Source organism: Delphinapterus leucas, chromosome 3, assembly GCF_059928025.1.
Source record: "Delphinapterus leucas isolate spDelLeu-1000000601 "Yukka" chromosome 3, BTC_Dleu_Yukka2, whole genome shotgun sequence".
NCBI lineage: Eukaryota > Metazoa > Chordata > Mammalia > Artiodactyla > Monodontidae > Delphinapterus > Delphinapterus leucas.
The window spans coordinates 161,444,928-161,468,581 of NC_143131.1; the positions used below are offsets into that span (position 1 = coordinate 161,444,928).

General features: G+C 51.4%; 1 protein-coding gene across 1 annotated transcript in view; it reads left to right on the forward strand.

Moving 5' to 3' along the window:
• LOC111169267 (obscurin) overlaps window positions 1-13,136 on the forward strand; it is a 35,496-nt gene extending 22,360 nt beyond the window's left edge. Inside the window, exons 19-43 of the mRNA XM_089908614.1 lie at window positions 332-428; window positions 690-877; window positions 1,412-1,524; window positions 1,681-1,849; window positions 2,021-2,087; window positions 2,530-2,730; window positions 3,469-3,529; window positions 4,036-4,113; window positions 4,470-4,642; window positions 4,732-4,758; window positions 5,512-5,664; window positions 5,754-5,799; window positions 5,934-6,011; window positions 6,337-8,365; window positions 8,939-9,019; window positions 9,325-9,435; window positions 9,590-9,757; window positions 10,525-10,647; window positions 10,822-10,992; window positions 11,246-11,330; window positions 11,565-11,804; window positions 12,047-12,270; window positions 12,411-12,486; window positions 12,623-12,772; window positions 12,874-13,136. Coding sequence (XP_089764740.1) covers window positions 332-428; window positions 690-877; window positions 1,412-1,524; window positions 1,681-1,849; window positions 2,021-2,087; window positions 2,530-2,730; window positions 3,469-3,529; window positions 4,036-4,113; window positions 4,470-4,642; window positions 4,732-4,758; window positions 5,512-5,664; window positions 5,754-5,799; window positions 5,934-6,011; window positions 6,337-8,365; window positions 8,939-9,019; window positions 9,325-9,435; window positions 9,590-9,757; window positions 10,525-10,647; window positions 10,822-10,992; window positions 11,246-11,330; window positions 11,565-11,804; window positions 12,047-12,270; window positions 12,411-12,486; window positions 12,623-12,772; window positions 12,874-13,051 — 5,087 coding nt within the window. The 3' untranslated portion in view covers window positions 13,052-13,136. The remainder of the gene's footprint in view (window positions 1-331; window positions 429-689; window positions 878-1,411; window positions 1,525-1,680; window positions 1,850-2,020; window positions 2,088-2,529; window positions 2,731-3,468; window positions 3,530-4,035; window positions 4,114-4,469; window positions 4,643-4,731; window positions 4,759-5,511; window positions 5,665-5,753; window positions 5,800-5,933; window positions 6,012-6,336; window positions 8,366-8,938; window positions 9,020-9,324; window positions 9,436-9,589; window positions 9,758-10,524; window positions 10,648-10,821; window positions 10,993-11,245; window positions 11,331-11,564; window positions 11,805-12,046; window positions 12,271-12,410; window positions 12,487-12,622; window positions 12,773-12,873) is intronic.
• The last annotated feature ends 10,518 nt before the right edge of the window (window positions 13,137-23,654 follow it).

Genomic DNA, 23,654 nt, shown 5'->3' on the forward strand with positions numbered 1-23,654 from the left:
GAGGGGGGAGGGGAGGGGAGGGGGGAGAGGAGAAGGAGGGAGACCAGGAGGAGGAGGGGAATAGGAAGGAACAGTAAGTGAGCAGTGCCCCAGGCAGACCAGACCCCTGGGAATGTGCTATGGGGCCCCTCCCCCCAGCCCAGGGGGCTGAAGTGCACTTGCATGGCTGGAGCTCTAGGTTTGCGGTCACAGATCTTGTGCTCTTGGAGCCCCTACTCTGGCTGTCCTCCCCTCCTCTGGGCCCTGGAGGTCGATGCAGAGGCAAGTCATGAGGGATTGTCTCCAGCCCTATCCCAGGCTCCGTCTCACTGGGCCCCTTGCCTCCCACCAGGCGAGCCCCAGAAGGTGCCGCAACGTCTCTCCCACGAGGGCCTGGAGCAGAACTCCCGGGCACACGCTGAGGTCCAGGAACGCATGGTGCCCATCCGGTAACTTCCCCAGCTGGCTGGGGGATGAGGGGACATCCTGGGGGCAGGGTCGGGCACGGGGACAGGAGAGTAAGGGGTGGAATCACAGCACCCCTGCACTCTCCATACCAGCCCCACCCTAAGCCCAAGGGTAGGGCAGGGAGGAGAGGCCACCCCTGGAGCAAGGGAAGTTGGGGGAGCTCCCTTCTCACCCAGGGCTGGGGCCCCTTTCTGTACATCCCCTCCCAAAGATTCTGCTGCAGCCCCCATCTTATCTTGAAGCTCTGCCTCCCATACCCCAAAAGTGGAAGGGTGGGGCAGACAGCTAACTCCACTCCATGGCCCCAGGATGGAGGACGCTGCCTGCCCCAGGGCAGGTGCAACGGAGCTCTGGGACATCCACAGCCACGTGTTCACAGAGACCAAGCACAGGACATATGTGTACCAGGCCAGCGACATGTATGCCACAAGTAGGTGGGGGCCCGGCACTTTACACGTGTGCCCACCATGCCCTGGGCAAGGGGGGACATTTGCATGGACGGGCCTGCAAAGCCACCTGGCATGTCCCAGCCTTACTGTGGCCAGGGCCCCTGCTCCCCCTCTCCCTGTGTCCCCTCAGATGGCATCACTGGGAGGGGAGATGCAGGCAGCAGTGACCTTTTCCCCACTCAGAGTTAGCATATTCTGTGCAGCCTGCCCTCAGAGAGCCGAGGTTGAAGCAGGAGAGACAGGGGTTAGACTGAAGGAAGCACTTCCAGACCATCAGGGGCCTGGGGGGAGTCAGGATGGGGTCACCTTCACTTGGGAGGCAGGTGGGCTCTTTCACCCTGGGGTATATCTCGGGGCCTCTCTGCCCACCTAGGGTACCAGGACACACCTGGGGTTACTGCCAGCCCACCTGGGTCTCTGTGAAAGTAGGCCGGGGATCAAAGATTTCAACACAGGACAGGCTGTGGTGGGACAGAGCCAGGCTCCTTCCCAACGGCTCCCTCCCCTACCCCCAGGGCCCCCATCCATGCAGGTCACCATTGAGGATGTGCATGCCCAGAGGGGCAGCGTGGCGCAATTCCAGGCTGTCATTGAGGGCAACCCGCAGCCCACGGTGACCTGGTATAAGGTAGGGACAGGCCAGGGTTGGGGGCCTGCGGGTGGGAGGGGGAGTGTGCGAAACCCCACTGGACTGGACACAGCACTTGCTGAAGGTCATGCTGGGCCGTGGTGCTGGGGTCACCCATGGTGGGCTGATGGCCTCCCTGCCCTCCTGTGTCTCCAGGACGGTGCCCAGCTGGTGGATGGCCCCCAGCTCAGCCAGCAGCAGGAAGGGACCACATACTCCCTGGTACTAAGGGATGTGGCCCAGCATGACGCTGGTGTCTACACATGCCTGGCCCACAACGCTGGCGGCCAGGTGCTATGCAAGGCAGAGCTGCTGGTCCATGGGGGTGAGTGGGGGACCCCTTCCCAGGCCTGTCTTGGCTCCATGCAGGCGTGTGGGGCTGTGGGTATGGGGGTCCTGTGAGCTCCCACAGCCTCGGGCACTATAAAGTTGGGGGACAGAGAGACGGGGTGGTCATCTTTGCTCGCACCTACAGCTTCCCCCTCCCTGGCTACAGGCGACAGTGAGCAAAGCTCTAGGAGGAAACTGCACTCCTTCTACGAGGTCAAGGAGGAAATTGGAAGGTATTGCCCGCCCCCCATCCCAGCCCCAGGAGCCTCACCCGCTGGACCCCCACCCCCTAAGACCCTCATCCTCAGCCTCCCGGAGTTCCTACCCCAGAGTTTCCATCCAGGAGCTCCCAGCCTTCCCCCCACTGCACCCCTACAATCCCCAGTTCAGCACTAGCAGAAGCCCACACCCCCCCCCGGAACCCCGCCTCCACCGAGTACCTGCCTCCTCCAGCCCTCACCTTCTGGAGCCCCTGCCTCCTGCGAACCCTACCTCTTTCCGGAGCCCCTGCCCGCGGAGTACCTGCTGCCCCACACCTGCCGGGAATTCCGCCCCCTCCAGTACCCACTGCCCCAGCCCCTGCTGTCCCGGAACCTCCCTTCTCAGGAGCTTTGCCCCCTTCCAAACCCCGTCCCCCAGGAACCCCACCCCCAATGCGCTGTACCCTCCTCTCAGGGGTGTGTTCGGCTTCGTGAAGCGGGTGCAGCACAAGGGCAACCAGATGTCCTGCGCCGCCAAGTTCATTCCCCTGCGGAGCAGGACACGTGTCCAGGCTTATCGGGAGCGGGACATCCTAGCAGGGCTGAGCCACCCGCTGGTCACTGCACTGCTGGACCAGTTTGAGACCCGAAAGACCCTGATCCTCATCCTGGAGCTGTATCCCGTCTCACCCCAAGGGTGCAAGGTGGTGGGGGGAGGGGGATGTGCCCCAGATACACAGGGGTCCGGAGGGCTGCGTGGGGTCTGTGGTTTTGGTGATCCCAGCCCTGCCTGCCTCATGGGGGCAGCCGGTAACGCTGGCGTTTCGATGCTTTGTGACTAACCCCCTCCCCGACCCCGAACACACAGCACAGACCTCATAGCTCCTAGGCTTTTGGGCCAGGAATTTGGGCAGGGCTGCGTCCAGAAGGTCCAAGACGTGCGCCTGTGGGCTCCTCCCGCTGTCCACGTTGCCTTTCCAGCAGGAAGTTTGGACTTCTTACCTGGCTTCTGCAGGCCCCAAGCGCTGACGCTGCTTCGGATGCCTACCCATGCTCCAAGGAGGGGCACACACCCTACCGGATCCATCTGCCACACTCGTGGCCCAGCTGAGGGTCTCTGAATGTCGTGTGTGCTCACCACACCCCCACCTCCCCAATCAGCGTCCCCTGCGGGGGGAGGGGGCACACGTGGGCTCTGTGCAGAGGGGAGAGGATACCTCCACCCCCACTCTGCTGCTGCCCACTGGCCTCAGCCCCTCTACTTGGGGCATCTTGTCCCTCACATCCTCCTCAACTGCAAGCACCAGCCTCCCTAGAATAGCTCCCCCCGCCCCCCGCCCCGAGATAAGACTCCCCCCAGGTGGTGTGAGGCCGTGAGGGTTCCAGACCCTAGAGCTTTCCTTGACAGTCCCAGGTGCTCGTCGGAGGAACTGCTGGACCGCCTGTTCAAGAAGGGTGTGGTGACAGAGGCCGAGGTGACTGTGCTGCCTGGGCTGCCCACCCAGCTTCAGGGCAGCCTGCATGCCTGGCCAGGCCTCCTGCTTCCCCTGCCCAGACCACCTGTCCCTCAGACTAGCTCCCCAGCATAGTACTGCCCACCTCAGAGACCTTCTAGGGTGTTCCAGGGCCTCACAGGGTGTTGCAGCTCCTGTCGGGCTTTCAGAGCCCTCCCGTGCCCGGGGCTCGCTTCTTCCCCACCCCAGACTGCACTGAACTAGCCGGCCAGCCCTCGCCTGCTCTCCCAGTCGCCTCTTGCTTTGCACAGGCTGTTCCACACACCCAAACCTGCCCCGCCTTGGGGCTCAGAGGAATCCCCCAGCTACAGGGGCCTGTGAGGCTTTGCATGTAACCTGCCCTGCAGGACCACCGTCCCAGGCTCAGGTCTGGAGGGAATTGGAGGCAGTGTAGGTGGGAGCAGGCAGGGAGGTAAGTAGAGGGGGTTCTCAAGGCTGACTCACCTGAGCACCAGCCTTTGCTGCAGGTCAAGGTCTACATCCAGCAGCTGGTGGAGGGGCTGCACTACCTGCACGGCCAAGGCATCCTCCACCTGGACATAAAGGTATGTGGCTCCCTGGCGCCCCCAGAGCCCAGTGAGGGGCAGGTGGGAGCCTGGAGCCTATAGGCTGAGAGGGTGCAGGCCCAACACATCCAAATTTCCTGTCAGGATTTCCTCACCTCTGGGGACAGGGAGCTCACTATGTTATGACGACCCCTTCAGGTGGGGTGCAGGTCCGATGGAGCAGAAGCTGTCCCCAAATGGCACTGAAACCTGTCCCCGGGGCTGCCCACTACCCCATGCTGGCCTCACCATCATTGTGGCCCTCAAAGACCCTTGAGTGTCCTCCCCAGGCCCGGCAGCCCTGGGAGTCACTTCCTTAGGGTACGGCCTCACCCACTCCCGACTCTGCCCGACAGCCCCCCAACATCCTGATGGTGCATCCTGCTCGGGAAGACATTAAAATCTGCGATTTTGGCTTTGCCCAAAAAATCACCCCGGCAGAGCCACAGTACAGCAAGTACGGCTCCCCTGAGTTTGTGGCCCCTGAGATCATCGAGCAGACCCCTGTGAGCGAGGCCTCCGACATCTGGTGAGTGGGGGGCACCCGCTCTCTGCCTCCTCCTCCCCCTCACCAGGCCAGGTCTGGGGTGACTCACGGCGGTGGTTTCTTTCCTGCAGGGCCATGGGGGTCATCTCCTACCTCAGGTGAGCAGACCCCGGCTCCTGTCGGCTGTCTCCTCCAAAGCCGGCCCAGACCCCTCCTCAGCAGGCCCACGGGAAGCTGTCGAACTGCTGGCTGCTCCTCAGATCAGAGACCCGAGACCTAAGGGGCAACTATCTTGGGAACATGCAGTCAGCCAACTCCGATAAGGGGTTTCTGCCAAGTGCTTTTCACACACACCCTGTCACAGAGGAGCTCTGCTGGGTCACGGGGCAGAGCACTGAGCTATTCCCCTAAAGGGTGTAGGTAATTTGTCCAGAGCCCCCTTATAACAGTTATTGCTGCCCTGAGGACGCTGGTGGTGTAGACTGAGCCTGGATTTCCTCTACAGGTGGAGCCCTGATCCCTCCACCCCCGGCTAAGGCCAGGTGCCCCCTCCAGACTGACCCTTGATCTCTGCCCCAGGCTGAGCCTGGATCCCTACCCCAGGCTGACCCTTGATCCCTATCCCAGACCAAGCCTGGAGCCTCACCCCAGCCTGGGACCAGATACCCACTCCAGGCTTAGCCTGGATCCCAGCTCCAAGCTGAGTCTGGGTCTCTGGGCAAATCTGAGACATATGCTGGAATTCTCAGGGCTGGATGACAGTGGTGTTCAGAGGCATCTCTAGTCGGGGCTGGGAGCCCCCAGCCACCACCATCCCCATGAGACCCAGCACTCCCTGTCCCGGCACCCTGCCTCCCATGGACCCAGAAATTCAGGTCACGACTGAAGGCTAGTCATGTCTCTGCTTTCAGCCTGACCTGCTCGTCCCCATTTGCTGGCGAGAGTGACCGAGCAACCCTTCTGAATGTCCTGGAAGGGCGGGTGTCCTGGAGTAGCCCCATGGCCACCCACCTCAGTGAGGATGCCCAGGACTTTATCAAGGCTGCTCTGCAGAAGGCTGTGGAGTGAGTACACACGCCCTTCCCTCTGCCTGAGGTCCTCATTCTTGCCCCAGTGACCACTTGGACTGATCCCGCCCTTCCTCTCTCCACAGGGCCCGGCCCAGTGCCGCCAAGTGCCTTGCCCACCCTTGGTTCCTGGTGAGTAGGCTAAACACGGGCTGGCCTGGCTCACGTGGAGGGAAACTGAGGCCAAGAGGAATGGGGGCCTGCCTGGGCCACAGGGTGCACCAGGGTCTCCCCGCAACATGCCTCTCTCGCCTGGGCTCCCCCAGAAGTCTGTGCCTGCGGAGGAGGCCCACTTCATCAACAGCAAGCAGCTGAAGTTCCTCCTGGCCCGCAGCCGCTGGCAGGTGAGCTGTGCTGCCCTGTGGAGGGCGTGGGAGGCCAGAGAGGGGAATGAGGCCCAGAGAGCTGGCTGGCTGTGTGTGCCCCTTCCGGGTCTGGGAGAGCAGGGAAGTGGGGCTGGGCATCCTTCATTTCAGGTCTTTGCTACCTGAGACACCGGGGTGAGGTGGGGCAACATGCAACATCCCTGCCAAGATGGGGACACACTGGCAGAGCCCTGGGCCCACGTCTTTTAATGCCCACCATTTCCTGAGCACCCCTCTGGGCACACCGAGAGCTGGGAAGGCAGTGGGCAGCCAGCTGACGACCCCCTGTCCTCCACAACCCCAGCGCTCCCTGATGAGCTACAAGTCCATCCTGGTGATGCGTTCCATCCCGGAGCTGCTCCAGGGCCCGCCCGACAGCCCATCCCTCGGGGTGGCCCGGCACCTGCGTGGTGATGTCAGTGCCTCCTCCAGCAGCTCTTCCTCCTCCGACAACGAGCTGGCACCGTTCGCCCGGGCCAAGTCGCTGCCCCCCTCCCCGGTGACCCACTCCCCGCTGCTGCACCCCCGGGGCTTCCTGCGGCCTTCCGCCAGCCTGCCTGAGGAGGCCGAGGCCTGCCCACCCGCCGCAGCGTCGCCCCAGGGTGCACAGCCACCAGCTGCCCTGGGCTGTGTGCCCCGGCAGAGTGTCATCCAAAGCCTGTTCTACCAGCAGGTGGGCGAGGGCCCAGAGCTAGGGGGCCTGTCCGCAGGCAGCAGACGGCACCCCGCCCGGCGGCGGCACCTTCTCAAGGGTGGCTACTTCTCGGGCGTCCTGCCCGGCCTTCGAGAGCCACTGTGGGAGCACCGTGCGCTGGAGGAGGAGGCTGCCAGGGAGGAGCAGGCCACCCTGATGGCCGAAGCACCCTCCTTTGAGACCTCCCTGCGGATGCCCAGTGCAAGCACCCAGGAGGCCTCTGGCTTCAGCCGCTCCCTGGACCTTGACGGGCAGAACACAGCCAGACCCTCTGCCAAGGCCTGCAGCAAGGGGCAATGTTCCGCTCTGGGCCCCTCGAGCCTTCAGGGGGCCCACGGAGAGAGCATGCCGGGAGGGGATGCACATGCCAGGGAGAAGGAGCATCCAGAGGGGCCCCTGCAGGGGCTGAGGCTAATTCCGTCCACCGGTGGTGATGGGTGCTCCGCTCAGCAAGAGGGGTCATTGCAGGACAGCTGTGGAGGGCAGGCTGCCCCTTTCTTTCAACCCCAGAGGAGTCCTGCCCCCCAGGACTGTGGCACCCCTGCTGCTTTGGCACCACAACCTCCTGGCTCCTTCCCTCCAGGGCACTGCATAGAGCCGCTCTTGACATCCCCGAGCCCTTTCTTCTCAGGAAAGCCACAGGCCTCCCCCTCCCCAGCCCAAGCAAGCCCCCAGTCAGACTCTGAGAGAGGGCTGAAGGACACCCCTCTTGCCGGGAGGCCTGATCCACCCAAACCCCCAGAGCCAGCCTCCCATATGGGCATGGAGCCCGGCCCCTCCCTGGACACTGAAATTCTGTCCCAGGAGACAGAGGGCCTGTCCCAGGAGACAGAGGGCCTGTCCCAGTCTTCGCCCAGCCCACAGCGGCCTCAGAAGCTGGCGACCACACGGAAGTTCTCCCTGGGATTCCAAGGGGGCTACGCGGGGGTGGTGGGCTATGGCACCTTTGCCTTCGGTGGGGATGCCGGTGGCATGCTGGGTCAGGGGCCCCTGTGGGCCAGAATGTCCTGGGCTGCCTGTCAGTCCTCGGAAGAGGAGGAGGCAGGGGCCGAGAGCCCACCACCCCAGGCCAGCACAGTGCCTCTACCTGAGGGTGGCAGGGCCCTCCTGAGGGCCTCCCAGGAGGTGAGCTCACGGGAAGACTTAAGTGGGGGCTCTCAGGTGTCGCTCGTACAGATCCAGGACCTGTCCAGGGACCTGGAAGCGGCTGACACTGTGTCTCTGGACATCTCGGAGGTGGATCCTGCCTACCTCAATTTGTCTGATCTGTATGACATCAAATACCTCCCATTTGAGTTCATGATCTTCAAGAAGGTCCCCAAGCCTGTGGAGCCAGAGCTGCCACCCTCCCCTGAGTCTGAGGCTGGGGAGGAGCTGGCTGAGCTCCCAGAGGCCGCATGGCCGGGCATTCTGGGCCCTCCAGCAAGCCTGGAGATCACAGAGGAGCCAGAGGACATGGAGGCCCTGCTCGGGGAGGCTGCTGGTAGCAGGAAGCGCAAGTGGTCACCCCCTTCCAGCAGGCTCTTCCACTTCCCCGGGAGGCAATCACTGCTGGAGGAGTCCACAGAGCTGGGGCTACGCCAGAGAGTGAGGGCCTCGGTGGCCCACATCTCCCGCCTCCTGAGGGGCAGGCCTGAAGGTTACTACCCCCACCCTGCCCCAGGACTGGGCACATCCATGTTCCCCGCTCTGCACCTTGGGTCTCCTTGTCCAAAAGGACAGCTCAGGAGCTCACCTGAGTGATGCAGGAAGCCCTCCCCTGTCCCGGTGCTGCCCATACCTCCCGGGACACAGTGGCTTGTTTTCGAGGTCACCTTTGCAGCTTCGATCCCTCCCCATGTGCATGTGAGGCCCAGTTGTAATTCAACTGCGGTTACACCCCCGCGGAAGTAGGAACCAGACCAGCCCTCCCTGATCCTTGAGCCCTGGGCCCTCAGCCACGCCTCCCCAGGCACCTGTGGTCCCTTGAGCTGCTGCCCTTACCTGCCCGTGGTGGCCCTGCCTAGGATGGGCTGATGCTGATGGGGTAGGGAGGGTGGTGCCCTCTGCAGCAGATGTAGCTCGTTTTCAATAAGACTCCCTGGGATCTGGGCTTTTCTGCCACATGGAAATCCCACAGTTGGCCACAAGGGGCCCCAGAGCCTTCCTCCCATGCTCCCAGAGGAGCCAGGCCCCTAACGTGTGACCTCTCATGGCCACTTCCGTACTGCAGGTCTGGAGAAGGAGGGCCCCCCCAGGAAGAAGGCAGGCCTAGCTTCCTTCCGCCTATCAGGCCTGAAGAGCAGGGACCGAGGTGGGTATACTGCCCAGGGGCTGGGCCCCCACTGCAGCCCAAGGGACCTTACTGTGGGGAAAGGGAACCCTGCCAAGACAGTGCATGGGGGGAAGCTTACACCCATGGGGTCTTGAGTACACAGGGGGACTCTGGTGCCCCAGCAGTCACGGCCCTGCAGTCCTGGAAGCCTTCCTGGAGTAGGCGCTGGTGTTGGAGATGAGCCGGTTGGGGGTGGGGCTCATCTGTATCCCCACGGCGGAGTCCAGGCCTTGCTCTCAGGCTTAGGGTCACCTCTGAAAGCTCACCTCACCTCCCTTCCCCAGCACCATCGTTCCTAAGGGAGCTCTCGGATGAGATGGTGGTCCTGGGCCAATCTGTGACTCTGGCCTGCCAGGTGTCGGCCCAGCCAGTTGTACAGGCCACCTGGAGTAAAGGTAAAGAGCTCTCCTGAGGCTGAGGGGCAGGGGGGCATTACTCTCATTGTACAGAGGGAAACTGAGGCTCAGAGAGGGTGTGGGCCCCGGGTGTGACCATGAGGCAGGGCACCTGTGGGGAGCTTCCCTCGAGGTCCACTCTATCCTGTTGCAGACGGGGCTCTTCTTGAGAGCGGCAGCCGCCTCCTCATCTCCTCCACGCTCAAGAACTTCCAGCTTCTGACCATCCTGGTGGTGACTGCCGAGGACCTGGGCGTGTACACGTGCAGCGTGCGCAATGCGCTGGGGACGGCGGCCACCACAGCCATTCTCCGGAAGGCAGGTGCGTAGGCCGAGCAGGGCCCAAGGAATGTGATGCTCACCACCCAGGCATCCACATCCTGGCACTACCAGGGCCTGGAGGGGTCACAGAAGGCAGTAGCCGGCTCTGCAGACCGGGACTCCCGGGAGGGGATGCAGGAGGCATCCGGGAGGGGATGCAGGGTGACACAGCTGGCCAGGCCCTCTCCCTGACACCTCTTTGGGTGCTCCTCTCCTTGCATTTCCCACGGTACCTCCCTCCCTGTGTCTCCAGCAAATGCAGGAAGAGGCGGCTTCCCATTTTGTATCTCTATTATAGTCAAACCAGGCTCTCAAAACACAGCGCTGGGGTGTGTTTCTGGGGGAGCCAAGACAGAGGCTGCAGGCCTAGCTCTCAGACCTCTGACCTGGTCTCCAGAGGGGGCGAACCCCCACAAGCCCTGCACCGCAGCCCAGCAAAATAGAGGCCCCTCTGACTAGAGGCTGGGATTGGTGGCGGGCTGTGAGCAAGGGCCATTCCATGGGGTTCCTGGGCGGACACCTGTGGGAGGGGAGCCTGGCGGGGTTGGGTAGGGCAGACACCTCCTGAGGCCTCTCGGAGGAGAGACGCTGAGCCCCTCCTACTAGTCAGCACTGGAAGGGACCTCTGAATGAACTGGACCAAGTGAGGGTGGGCTCAGGGGCCTGGCAGCAGGCTGCAGGAGGATGAGGCAGGGCTGGCTGGGGCTCAGAGCTTCATTAGAGAGCCCCTGGGAGCCCGCCTCAGATTGCTGTCTGTGGGCCCTGCAGAGCGCCCCTCTTCCTCCCCACGCCCGGACATCGGGGAGGTGTATGCGGACGGGGTGCTGCTGGTCTGGAAGCCTGTGGAGTCATATGGCCCTGTGACCTATATTGTGCAGTGCAGCCTGGAAGGTATGGGGCCACTCCTGAATCCTCACATCCTGGGGGGCCCCAGGGTCGCTGTGGGGGGACAGTGGGGAAGCGCCTGGCTGCTCTGTGCCCCTGGGTGGCCTGCACGGGCCTCTCCACCCTGACATGGAGTGGGGAGGCCTTGGGCTGCCTCTCACCCGCTCCTGTGTGGCCCAGGCGGCAGCTGGAGCACGCTGGCCTCGGACATCTTTGACTGCTGCTATCTCACTGGCAAGCTTTCTCGGGGCGGGGTGTACACCTTCCGGACGGCCTGTGTCAGCAAGGCGGGCATGGGCCCCTACAGCAGCCCCTCGGAGCAGGTCCTCCTGGGAGGCCCCAGCCACCTGGGTAAGCCACTCTGCAGGGCTCTACAGAATGCGCCCTGCCACTTCAGTGAGTCACACGCTCACTTGGGATGGTTGGTTCTGCCTGCTAGGCCCCCCACCCACAAATGGCCTGAGGAATGAGAGGTCAGAGTGTTCGGGGGTTCAAAGAGGGCCCCCCTGTCTGGTTGCCTGGGAAGGGGTGATGGGAGAAAAGGCTGGGGGAGATGGGCCTGCAGGGGTGCCCTCCACCAGTCATCGGCTTCCCCTTCCCACAGCCTCTGAAGAGGAGAGCGGTGCCTCAGGGCCAGCCCAGCCGCTCCCCAGCAAGCAGACCTTCGCCTTCCAGACACAGATCCGAAGGTACGGGCCCTCCGGGGACAGCGCGTGGCAGCGTCATGGCCCCACTAGCTCTTCGTGCTCCCACCCCAGCCCCATCTTCTCTCCCCTCTGATCACTTCCACCTACATTTGCCTCAGTGCATCTGCCACCCGCTCCTGGACCTTCCCCCTGGGCTTGCTTCTCTGAGATTGGGGTCCGGCCTGGGCCACCGGGCGGGCTGGCTCCTCACCAGCCTGGCCCGTGCTTCCTCCCTAGGGGCCGCTTCAGCGTGGTGCGGCAGTGCCGGGAGAAGGCCAGTGGACGCGTGCTGGCTGCCAAGATCGTGCCCTGCCACCCTGAGGACAGGACTGCCGTGCTGCGGGAATACGAGACCCTCAAGGGCTTGCGCCACCCCCACCTGGCACAGCTGCAGGCTGCCTACCTCAGCCCCCGACACCTGGTCCTCATCTTGGAGCTGTGCTCTGGGCCTGAGCTGCTCCCTTGTCTGGCCGAGAGGTGAGAGGGCGGGGCCTGGCCTGGATTCGGGGCTCAGGACCTGGCCGCCAGCACTGTGGTCCACCTCTGGCCCACCTCCTGGCCCCGCCTGCACCGGCCAGCCAACCAGGGTGGCTCAGCAGAGCTGGGCCTTCCCTCCTAAGTCCAGCAGGAAAGTCTGGTGCTTCCCTGTGGCCCCTCAGCTGTGGACAAAGCCTGGGTGCCCCTCCCCACATGCCCCCTAACTGGCCCTCTGCCCCCAGGTCCTCCTACTCGGAATCAGAGGTGAAGGACTATCTGTGGCAGATGCTAACTGCTGCCCAGTACCTGCACGCCCAGGGCATCCTGCATCTAGACCTGAGGTCTGAGAACATGATTGTCACAGAGTACAACCTGCTCAAGGTCATCGACTTTGGAAATGCCCAGAGCTCCGCCCAGGAGAGGGTCCTGCCCGCGGAGAGGTTCAAGGACTACATGGAGACCATGGGTGCGCAGGGCACAGACACCAAGCCTGATCTGGGGGAGGGGTGTGGCAGGAGCAAGCCCTTCTCCCAGCCCTGTCTCCCTGCCTACTCCACTGCAAACACCCAGCCCCTCACCTGTGACCCCCACCCATGCTGTCCCCAGCTCCGGAGCTCCTAGAGGGCCAGGGTGCCCTCGCGCAGACCGACATCTGGGCCATAGGTGTCACGGCCTTCATTATGTAAGTCTCCACGTGCCCTGTGGACTGGGAGGGCTGGCTGGAAGGGCAGGCCTGGGGTGCTCTGAGGGTGACCCCAGGTCCCTGTGACTCCCATCCATTGAGGGTGACCTCAGTCACTTGACCCCCACCCACTCAGGTTGAGCGCTGACTACCCGGTGAGCAGCGAGGGAATGCGAGACCTGCAGAAAGGGCTGCGCAAGGGGCTCATCCAGCTGAGCCGCTGCTACGCGGGGCTGTCCGGGGGCGCTGTGGCCTTCCTCCGAAGCACGCTGTGCGCGCACCCCTGGTAGGCACCCCTACCTACCCTGCCCGGCCCATCCCCCTATGACCTGACCTGCCCGTCGTGGGCGGGAGCACGGCTAACGCCACCCTCCCCGCGCGCTCCAGGGGCCGCCCATGCGCATCCAGCTGCCTGCAGTGCCCGTGGCTGACCGAGGAGGGCCCCGCCAGCTCCCAGCCTGCGGCCGTGACCTTCCCCACCGCAAGTCTGCGCGCCTTCGTGAGAGAGCGCGAGAAGAGGCGGGCGCTGCTGTACAAAAAACACAACCTGGCCCAGGTGCGCTGAACGCCTGGCCCTGCGGGACCGCACCTCTCAGTCTTTCAGGACTCCCTTCATATGTATACACACATCAATAAAAAGCAGAACTGGATGAGGCGCTCTCTGTTTCATTATTTTGTTTGGGGGAGGGGGTGAGGGCCCTGCCACCTTCCTGGTGTTTGGGGGAGGGCAGAACTGCCCTTCTCTGTCCCGGCTGTGTGCCCGCAAAGACTTCATTAAGACTAGAGCCCTCTGAACCAGTTCAATGTGGAGGCAGCTCCATACTCTTGCGGGTGTGTGCGTTTCTACTAACCGTGTCAGTGCTGCATCAGACATGGACACAAGCCCAGGTAGTTTGCCGGGAAAACCTGATTGTGGGCACGTATCAAGGATTCTGACTTGTTCCACCACAGCACCATTCCTGCGGTGGGGGAGGAGCTCAAACTGGAGTGCGTGGACAGCAGACACTACCCTCTTAGTTCTCAGCGAGTCTCACGGACATGGTGACGGAGACATGCTGGTAAATCCAGCCCTCCTTGCTTTCCCCATCTCCAGACAACGGTGTCCGCACGCTGGACACCCACCCCTTAGATCTTACTTGAACACAAAACACTTCATCTAAAAACCGAACATCTCCAAAAGTGAACTGCCTCCCCGTCCAGCTCACACACACACACACACACACACACACTAACCTTCTGCAGACTCAGTAAACATGGCCACTCAACCAATCCTTAAGCCCAACCGCCTGGGTCCTGGGCACTGTGACCTTACATTGCCACATCAGCAGCTGACCCCACTGCATCCCCTCCTTGGTTCACCTGGCAAGGCAGGAATGGAGGTGGGAAGGGAGCCAAGGTGGGCGCAGGCTCTGTGCTCTCTTGGGCTGGTAGGGTTCTGCTGTTAGCAGAGAGGCTTCTCCCTTAGCTCTTCCCATCCGCATTCCTCCCAAACCCCACCCCACCGACGTGGCTCCATTAACAGCCCCACACCACTCTCCTATCCTCTGTGCTCTACCTATTCATCCCTCCCTCTCTCTTAACCCCTGGCAACCACTGAAAGGAGTTTTGTTTTTCCTTTTCTTTTTAACTATCTCCATAGTTTTGCCTATTCCAGAATGTCATACGGTTGGAATCATACGGTATATAGATTTTTCAGATTGGCTTCTTTCACTTAGTAATAATTTAAGGCTCCTCCAGTTGTTTCATGGCTTGATAGATAATTTTTTTCTTCAATTTTATTTTTGTAGTAATAAATTTATCATCTTAAGTATTTTAAGAGTACAGTTCAGTAGTTATATATTCATAATGATTGCAACCATCACCACCATTCATCCCCAGAACTCTTTTCATCTCATAAAACTGAAATTTTATATCCATTAAACAGTAACTCACCATTCTCCCCTCTCCTCAGCCCCTGGCACCCACCATTCTACTTTCTGTCTCTATGAATTTGACTACTCTAGGTATCTCATATAAGTGGAATCATACAATATTTGTCCTTTTGTGACTGGCTTATTCACTTAGCATAATGTCCTCAAGATCCATCCATGTTACAGCATATGGCGGAATTTCCTTCCTTTTGAAGGCTGAATAATACTCCATTGTATGTATATACCACATTTCACTTATCCATTGATGTACACTTGGGTTGCTTCCATGTTTTAGCTAGTGTGAATGTTGCTGCTATGAACATGGTGTACATTTATCTCTTCTAGACCCTGCTTTCAATCCTTTTGATTATATACCCAGAAGTGGAATATGGTAATTACATTTTTAACTTTTTGAGGGAACTCCCCAGGGTTTTCCACATTGGTTGTATCATTTACTTTCCCTCCAACAGCACAGGAGGTTTTCAGCTTCTCTACATCCTCATCAACATCTGCTGTTTTCTGTTTTTTTTTTTTTTTTTTTTATAGTAGGCCATTCTGATAGGCGTGAGGTAGTATCTCATCATAGTTTTGATTTGCATTTCCCTAGTGATCAGTGATACTGAGCACCTTTTCATGAATTTATTGGCCATTTGTATATCTTCTTTGTAGAAATAATCTATTGAACTCCTTTGCCCGTATTTGAATCATGTGGTTTGTGTTGTTGTTGAGTTTTAGGAATTTTTTATATATTTTGGATATTAATTCTTTAGATGTATGATTTGCAAATATTCTCTTCCATTCTGTGGATTGCCAGTTTACTTTGTGGATATTATCATTTGATACACAAATTTTTAAAGATTTACCTGAAGTCCACTTTGTCTTTTGTTGCTTACAACTTTTGTACCATAGTGAATAAATAATTACCAAGTTCAATGACAAGAAGATTTCACCCTAAATGTTTTCTCCTAAGAGTTTTATAGTTTTAGGTCTTACACTTAGGTCTTAGGTCCATTTTGAGTTAACTTTTGTATATGGTGTTCAGTAAGGGTCCAACTTCATTCTTTTGCATGAGGATATCCAGTTTTCCCAGCATCATTTGTTGGAAAGACTGTCCTTTCCCCATTGAATGGTCTTGGCACCCTTGTCAAAAATCATTTGACTATATATGCAAGAGTCTATTTCTGGGCTCTCTATTTTAATCCATTGGTGTATGTGTCTGTCTTTATGCCAGTACTACACTGTTCTGATTACTGTAGATTTTCAGTAAGTTTTGAAACCGGGAAGTGTGAATCCTCTAGCTCTGTTCTTTTTCAAGATTGCATTACCTATTGGGGTCCCTTAACTGCCATTGGATTTTAGGATAGGTTTTCTTATTTTCTGCAAAAAAAAATGTCATTGGGATACTGATGGGGATTGAATCGAATCTGTCAATTGCTTTGGGCATTATTGACATTTTAAAAATATTAGATCATTCAATCGATGAACATTGGATATGTTTCCAGTTATTTATGTCTTCTTTATTTCAACAAGGTTTTTTTAGTTTTCATTGTACAGTCTTTCACCTGCTTGATAAAGTTTATTCCTAAGTATTTTATTCTTTTTGATGCCACTGTAAACTGAATGTTTCCATAATTTTCTTTTCAGATTGTTCATTGTTACTGTATAGAAATGCAACAGATTGTTGTGTGTTGACTTTGTATCCTGCTACTTTGCTGAATTCATGTATTAGCTCTAACAGATCTTTTTGTGGAATCTTTAGGGTTCCTTACATATAAGATCTTATCATTTTCAAACAGGGATAATTTTATTTCTTTCTTTCCAATTTGGATTAATTTTATTTATTTTGCTTACCTAATTGCTCTGGCTAGAGCTTCTAGTACCATGCTGAATAGAAGTGGTGAAAGTGGGAATCCTTGTCTTGTTCCTGATCTTAAAGGGAAAAACTTTCAGTCTTTCATCATTGAGTATGATGTTCACTGTGAGTTTTTCATATATCACTGTTATTATGTTGAGGTAGTTTCCTACTTTGTTGTTGTTGGCCTTTTTTTTTTTATCATGAAAAGGTGTTGAATTTTGTCAAACGGTTTTTCTGCATTAAGATGATCACATGTTTTTCCTCCCTACATTATTTTAATTTAGAGATGGATCAATTTATGAATGTTAAACCATCCTTTCATTCCAGGAATGAGTCCCACTTGGTCTAGTGTATAATCCTTTTAACGTACTGTTGAATTCAGTTTGCTAGTATCTTGCTGAGGATTATTGCATCAGTATTCATCAGGGATATTGGTCTGTAGCTCTCTTGTGGTGCTTTTGTCTGCCTTTTATATCAAGTTAATGCTGGCCTCATAGAATAAGTTTGAGAGTGTTCTCTCCTCTTCATTTTCTGGAAGTTCATGGAGAATTTGTCTTAATCCTTCTTTAAATGTTTGCTAGCATTCACCAGTGAAGGCTTGTGGTTCTGTTTTTGTTTTTTTTCTTCCTTCAGAGGTTTTTGATTACTGATTCAACCTCCTTACTAGTTACAGGTCTGATCAGATTTTCTAGTTCTTCATGATTCAGTAGGTTGTGTGTTTCTAGGAATTTATCTATTTTTCTAGATCATCCAGCTTGTTTTGTACAATTGTTCATAGTATCTTATAATCCTTTTAATTTCTTTGGTATCATTTGTAATGTCGCCTCTTCATTTCTGATTTTTTGTCTTCATTCTTTATTTTCTTAGTCTATCTTAAGGTTTGTCAATTTTATCTTTTTTTTTAAAGTCTTTATTTCATTTTTTTCTATTGTTTTTATATTCTCTATCTCATTGATTTTTGCTCTTATTTCCTCCCTTCTTCTAGCTTGAGGTTTACTTTGATCTTCATTTTCTAGTACTTTAAGGAGAAAATATAGGTTGTTGATTTGAGAGCGTCATTCTTTTTTAGTGTAAGTGTTTACACCTATAAACCTCCCCCTTGGCACTGCTTTTGCTGCATTCCATATGTTTTGGTATGTTGCATTTACATTTTCATTTGTCTCAAGATATTTTCTCATTTCACTTTTGATTCCTTTTTTGACCCATTGGTTGTTTAAGAATGTTTTGTTCAATTTCCATATATTTGTGGATTTTCCAGTTTTTCTCTTTCTTCTACTATTGATTTCTAACTTTATTCCTTTGTGATTGGAAAAGATACTTTGCATGATTTCAATCTTTAAAAAAATTTAAGACTGGTTTTATAGCCTAACGTGTGATCTATCCTGGAGAATTTTCCATGTGCACATGAGAAATAAGTGTATTCTACTCCTGTTGTGTGGAGTATCCTATATATACATATCTGTTATGTGCAGTTGGTCTACAGTATCATTCATGCTTACTATTGCCTTATTGAGCTTTTGTCCGGCTATCCATTATTGAAACTGCGGTATTAAAGTTTTCTACTACTGTTGTAGATTTGCCTATTTCTCCCTTCAATTATGTCAGTGTTTGCTTCATATACTTAGAATTTCTGCTGTTTGGTGTATGTACATTTACAATTCTTACATCTTGGTGAATTAAGTTTTTCTTCATTATATGATGTTCTTTTTTGTCTCTTGTGAAGGTTTTTAAATTAAATTCTATTTTGTCTGTTATTAGTATAGCCACCCCTGCTCTTTTTTGGTTAGTACTTGATGGACCATCCTTGAACTTTTAACTTCTGTACATTTGTAGATCTAAAGTGAGTCTCCTGTTGACAGCAAGAGTCAAATCCAATTGTTGTATCCATTCAGTTGATCTATGTCTTTTTATAGAGAAGTGTAATCCATTTTCATTTAAAGTAATTAATGATAGAGAGGACTTATTATTGACATTTTGCTATTTGTTTTCTGGTATTGTATTGTAATATTTCTGTTATTTGTATTGTAGTTTTTTGTCCCTCATTTCCTCTCCTTCTTCCTTTCTTTGTGTTTCATTAATTTTTATAGTGAAAAAAATTCACTATAAAAATTGTTGTGAAAAAATGAGAAGTGATTCCCTTCTCATTTATTTTTTGTATATTCTAAGAATATTTTATTTATACGTGTGATTGGGATTACATAAAACAGTTTAAAGTTATAACATCTATTTTAAGCTGATAACAACTTAATTTAAATAACATACAAGAAATCTACACCTTTACAGTTCCACCCCCATTTTATGATATTGATTTCACAAATTATATCTCTCTATATTATACCCATTAAGATAAATGTACAATTATTTTTATATTTATCTTTTAGATCCTATAAAAGAATTTAAAGTGGAGTTACGAACTAGAATTACGATAATACAGATTTTAATATTTGTCCATATTATCTTTACCACATAACTCATTACTTTTGTATGGCTTCAAGTTACTGTCTAGTGTCCTTTCATTTTAACTTGAAGGACTTCCTTTAGCATTCTTGTAGGGCAGGTCTAGTGGTAATAAATGCCATCAGCCTTTGTTTATCTGGAAATGTCAAAAGTTCTCCATTTTTGACTGACAGTTTTTCTGGATACTGTATTTTGTGTTTCAACACTTTGAATATATCATACTACTGTTTTCTGAACTGCAAAATTTCTGCTGAGAAATCTGCCTATAATCTTATAAAGACTCCCTTTACATGATGGGTAACTTTTCTTTTACTGCTATCAAGACTCTCTTTTTGTCTTTGACATTTGACTCACACATGTCTTGGTGTGAGTTTCTGTGGATTTATCTTAGATTGAATTTGTTGAACTTTTTGAATTTGTATGTCTATTTCTTTCCTCAAATTTTGGCTGTTTTCAATTGCTATTTCTTCAGATAATGTCTGCTCATTTCTCTCTCTCTTCTTTATTGGAACTCCAGTAGTGTGCATGTTAGTCCACCTGATGGTGTCCTACAAGTTCCTTAGGCTCTGTTCATGTTCTTTGTTCTTGTTTCCTCCCTTTTTGCTCCTGATTAGATAATTTTAAATGATCTGTCTTTAACTTTACTGATTCTCTCTTCTGCCTGTTCAAGTATACAGTTGAACCCCTCTAGTAAATATTTTCAAATAATTTATTGTGTTCTTTACCTCCAGAATTTCTGTTACATTCATTTTTATAATTTCTGTCTCTTTGTTGGTATTCTCATTTTGTTCATGCATCATTTTCCTGACTTTGTTTAGTCAACTATCTGTGTTCTCTTTTAACTCATTGAACATCTTTAAGACAGTTGATTTAAATTCTTTATCTAGTAACTCAGAGACCTATGTTTCTTTAGAGTCAGTTTCTGGAGATTAATTTTGTTTCCTTGAATGGGCTATGTTTCCTTTTTCTTTGTGTGCTTTGTGATCTTTTGTTGAGATTTGGGCATGTAAAAATAGTCACCTCTCCAAGTCTTTATGGACAGACTTCATAAAAGGGTAGACCTTTACTTATCAGCTTGGCATAGAGGCCAGGTGCTTTTAAACCTTTTCTGGGGTTGCTGTTTTCTTTTGTTCCAGTTCCTGGTAAATACAGTTGCTTTTAAATGCCTTTGATTACCTAATATTTTCTCCCCTGTGTCTTCTCAGAATCCTAGCATTTCTCTTGTGTTCCTCTGCCTATACTCTCTTGCCCCAAGGCACACATGTAACTATAGACTTCTTGCAGCTCTAAGGCACCACAGTGCCAACTACTTCTTTCAGCAGCCTCCAACCAGGTATCCAACTATGCCACCATTTCCTTCAGTACTTCAAGTCAGTATAGACAGAAACCACTCCCTCAGGCAGCCCCCAGACAAGCGAGAATGTTGCAAGCCATTTCCAGTGTTTTCTTTTTAATCCAAAGTGAGGAGCTGGGAATAGAGCAGGTTCCGTTTGATTGAGCTGTCCTGCGCCAGAAAGGGGAAGAGGCAAGGGTAAGAAAATGCCACAAAATGTCCTTTTTATGGATTTCTTCACATTGTCTACATAGACAATCAAGTCATTTGCGATGAGGGCCAGTTTTATTTTTTCTTATCTGTACACTTTTTTTAAAACATATTTATTGGAGTATAATTGCTTTATATCGTGTTAGTTTCTGCTGTATAACAAAATAAATCAGCTATATGTACACATATATCCCTATATATCCTCCCTCTTGCATCTCCCTCCCACCCTCCCTATCCCACCCCCTAGGTGGTCACAAAGCACCGAGCTGATCTCCCTGTGTAATGCTGCTGCTTCCCACTAGCTATCTATTTTACACTTGGTAGTGTATATATGTCAACGCCACTCTCTCACTTCGTCCCAGCTTACCCTTCCCCCTCCCCGTGTCCTCAAGTCCATTCTCTAGTAGGTCTGCATCTTTATTCCTGTCCTGCCCCTGGGTTTGTCAGACCATTTCTTTTTTATTTTTAGATTCCATATATATGTGTTAGCATACGGTATTTGTTTTTCTCTTTCTGACTTACTTCTCTCTGTATGACACATTCTAGGTCCATCCACCTCACTACAAATAACTCAATTTCGTTTCTTTTTATGGCTGAGTAATATTCCATTGTATATATGTGCCACAGCTTCTTTATCCATTCATCTGTCGATGGACACTTAGGTTGCTTCCATGTCCTGGCTATTGTAAATAGTACTGCAATGAACATTTTGGTACATTTCTCTTTTTGAATTATGGTTTTCTCAGGATACATGCCCAGTAATGGTATTGTTGGGTCGTATGTTAGCTCTATTTTTAGTTTATTAAGAACCTCATACTGTTCTCCATAGTGGCTGTACCAATTTGCATTCCCACCAACAGTGCAAGAGGGTTCCCTATTCTCCACACGCTCTCCAGCACTTATTGTTTGTAGATTTTTTGATGATGGCCACTCTGACTGGTGTGAGGTGGTACCTCATTGTAGTTTTGATTTGCATTTCTGTAACAATTAGCTATATTGAGCATCCTCTCATGTGTTTGTTAGCAATCTGTATATCTTCTTTGGAGAAATGTCTATTTAGGTCTTATGCCCATTTTTGGATTGGGTTGTTTGTTTTTTGGACATTGAGCTGCATGAGCTGCTTGTATATTTCGGAGATTAATCCTTTGTCAGTTGCTTCATTTGCAAATATTTTCTCCCATTCTGAGGGTTGTGTTTTCCTCTTGTTTATGGTTTCCTTTGCTGTGCAAAAGCTTTTAAGTTTCATTAGGTCCCATTTGTTTATTTTTGTTTTTATTTCCATTTCTCTTTGAGGTGGGTCAAAAAGGATCTTGCTGTGATTTATGTCATAGAGTGTTCTGCCTATGTTTCCCTCTAAGAGTTTTATAATCTCTGCCCTGACATTTAGGTCTTTAATACATTTTGAGTTTATTTTTGTGTATGGTGTGAGGGAGTGTTTTATTTTCATTCTTTTACATGAGGCTGTCCAGTTTTCTGAGCACCATTATTGAAGAGGCTGTCTTTTCTCCATTGTATATTCTTGCCTCCTTTATCAAAGATAAGGTGACCATATGTGTATGGTTTTATCTCTGGGCTTTCTATCCTGTTCCATTGATCTATATTTCTATTTTTGTGCCAGTACCATACTGTCTTGATTACTGTAGCTTTGTTGTACAGTCTGAAGTCCAGGAGCCTGATTCCTCCAGCTCCGTTTTTCTTTCTCAAGGTTGCTTTGGCTATTTAGGGTCTTTTGTGTTTCCATACAAAACTTTTTGTGAAAATTTTGTTCTAGTTCTGTGAAAAACGCCATTGGTAGATTGATAGGGATTACACTGAATCTGTAGATTGCTTTGGGTAGTATAGTCATTTTCACAATGTTGATTATTCCAATCCAAGAATATGGTATATCTCTCCATCTGTTTGTATAGTCTTTAATTTCTTTCATCAGTGTCTTATAGTTTTCTGCATACAGGTCTTTTGTCTCCTTAGGTAGGTTTATTCCTAGGTATTTTATTCTTTTTCTTGCAATGGTAAATGGGAGGGTTTCATTAATTTCTCTTTCAGATTTTTCATCATTAGTGTATAGGAATGCAAGAGATTTCTGTGCATTAATTTTCTATCCTGCTACTTTACCAAATTCATTGATTAGCTTTAGTAGTTTTATGGTAGTATCTTTAAGATTCTCTACGTATAGTATCATGTCATCTGCAAACAGTGACAGTTTTACTTCTTTTCCGATTTGGATGCATTTTATTTCTTTTTCTTCTCTGATTGCTGTGGCTAAAACTTCCAAAACTATGTTGAATAATAGTGGTGAGAATGGGCAACCTTGTCTTGTCCCTGATCTTAGAGGAAATGGTGTCAGTTTTTCACCATTGAGAACAAAGTTGGCTGTGGGTTTTTCATATATGGCCTTTATTATGTTGAGGTAAGTTCCCTCTATGCCTACTTTCTGCATGGTTTTTATCATAAATGGGTGTTGAATTTTGTCAAAAGCTTTTTTCATCATTGAGATGATCATATGGTTTTTCTCCTTCAAGTTGTTAATATGGTTTATCACATTGATTGATTTGCATATATTGAAGAATCCTTGAATTCCTGGGATAAACCCCACTTGATCATGGTGTATGATCCTTTTAATGTGCTGTTGGATTCTGTTTGCTAGTATTTTGTTGAGGATTTTGGCATTTATGTTCATCAGTGATATTGGCCTGTAGTTTTCTTTTTTTGTGACATCTTTGTCTGGTTTTGGTATCAGGGTGATGGTGGCCTTGTAGAATGAGTTTGGGAGTGTTCCTCCATCTGTTATATTTTGGAAGAGTTTGAGAAGGATAGGTGTTAGTTCTTCTCTAAATGTTTGATAGTATTTGCCTGTGAAGCCATCTGACCCTGGACCTTTGTTTGTTGGAAGAATTTTTATCACAGTTTCATTTTCAGTGCTTGTGATTGGTCTGTTTATATTTTCTATTTCTTCCTGGTTCAGTCTCGGAAGGTTGTGCTTTTCTAAGAATTTGTCCATTTCTTCCAGCTTGTCCATTTTATTGGCTTATAGTTGCTTGTAGTAATCTCTCATGATACTTTGTATTTCTGCAGTGTCAGTTGTTACTTCTCCTTTTCCATTTCTAGTTCTGTTGATTTGAGTCTTCTCCCTTTTTTTCTTGATGAGTCTGGCTAATGGTTTATCAATTTTGTTTATCTTCTCAAAGAACCAGCTTTTAGTTTTATTGATCTTTGCAACTGTTGCCTTCATTTCTTTTTCATTTATTTCTGACCTGATCTTTATGATTTCCTTCTTTCTGCTAACTCTGGGTTATTTTTGTCCTTCTTATTCTAATTGCTTTAGGTGTAAGTTTAGGTTGTTTATTTGAGATACTTCTTGTTTCTTGAGGTAGGATTGTATTGCTATAAACTGCCCTCTCAGAAC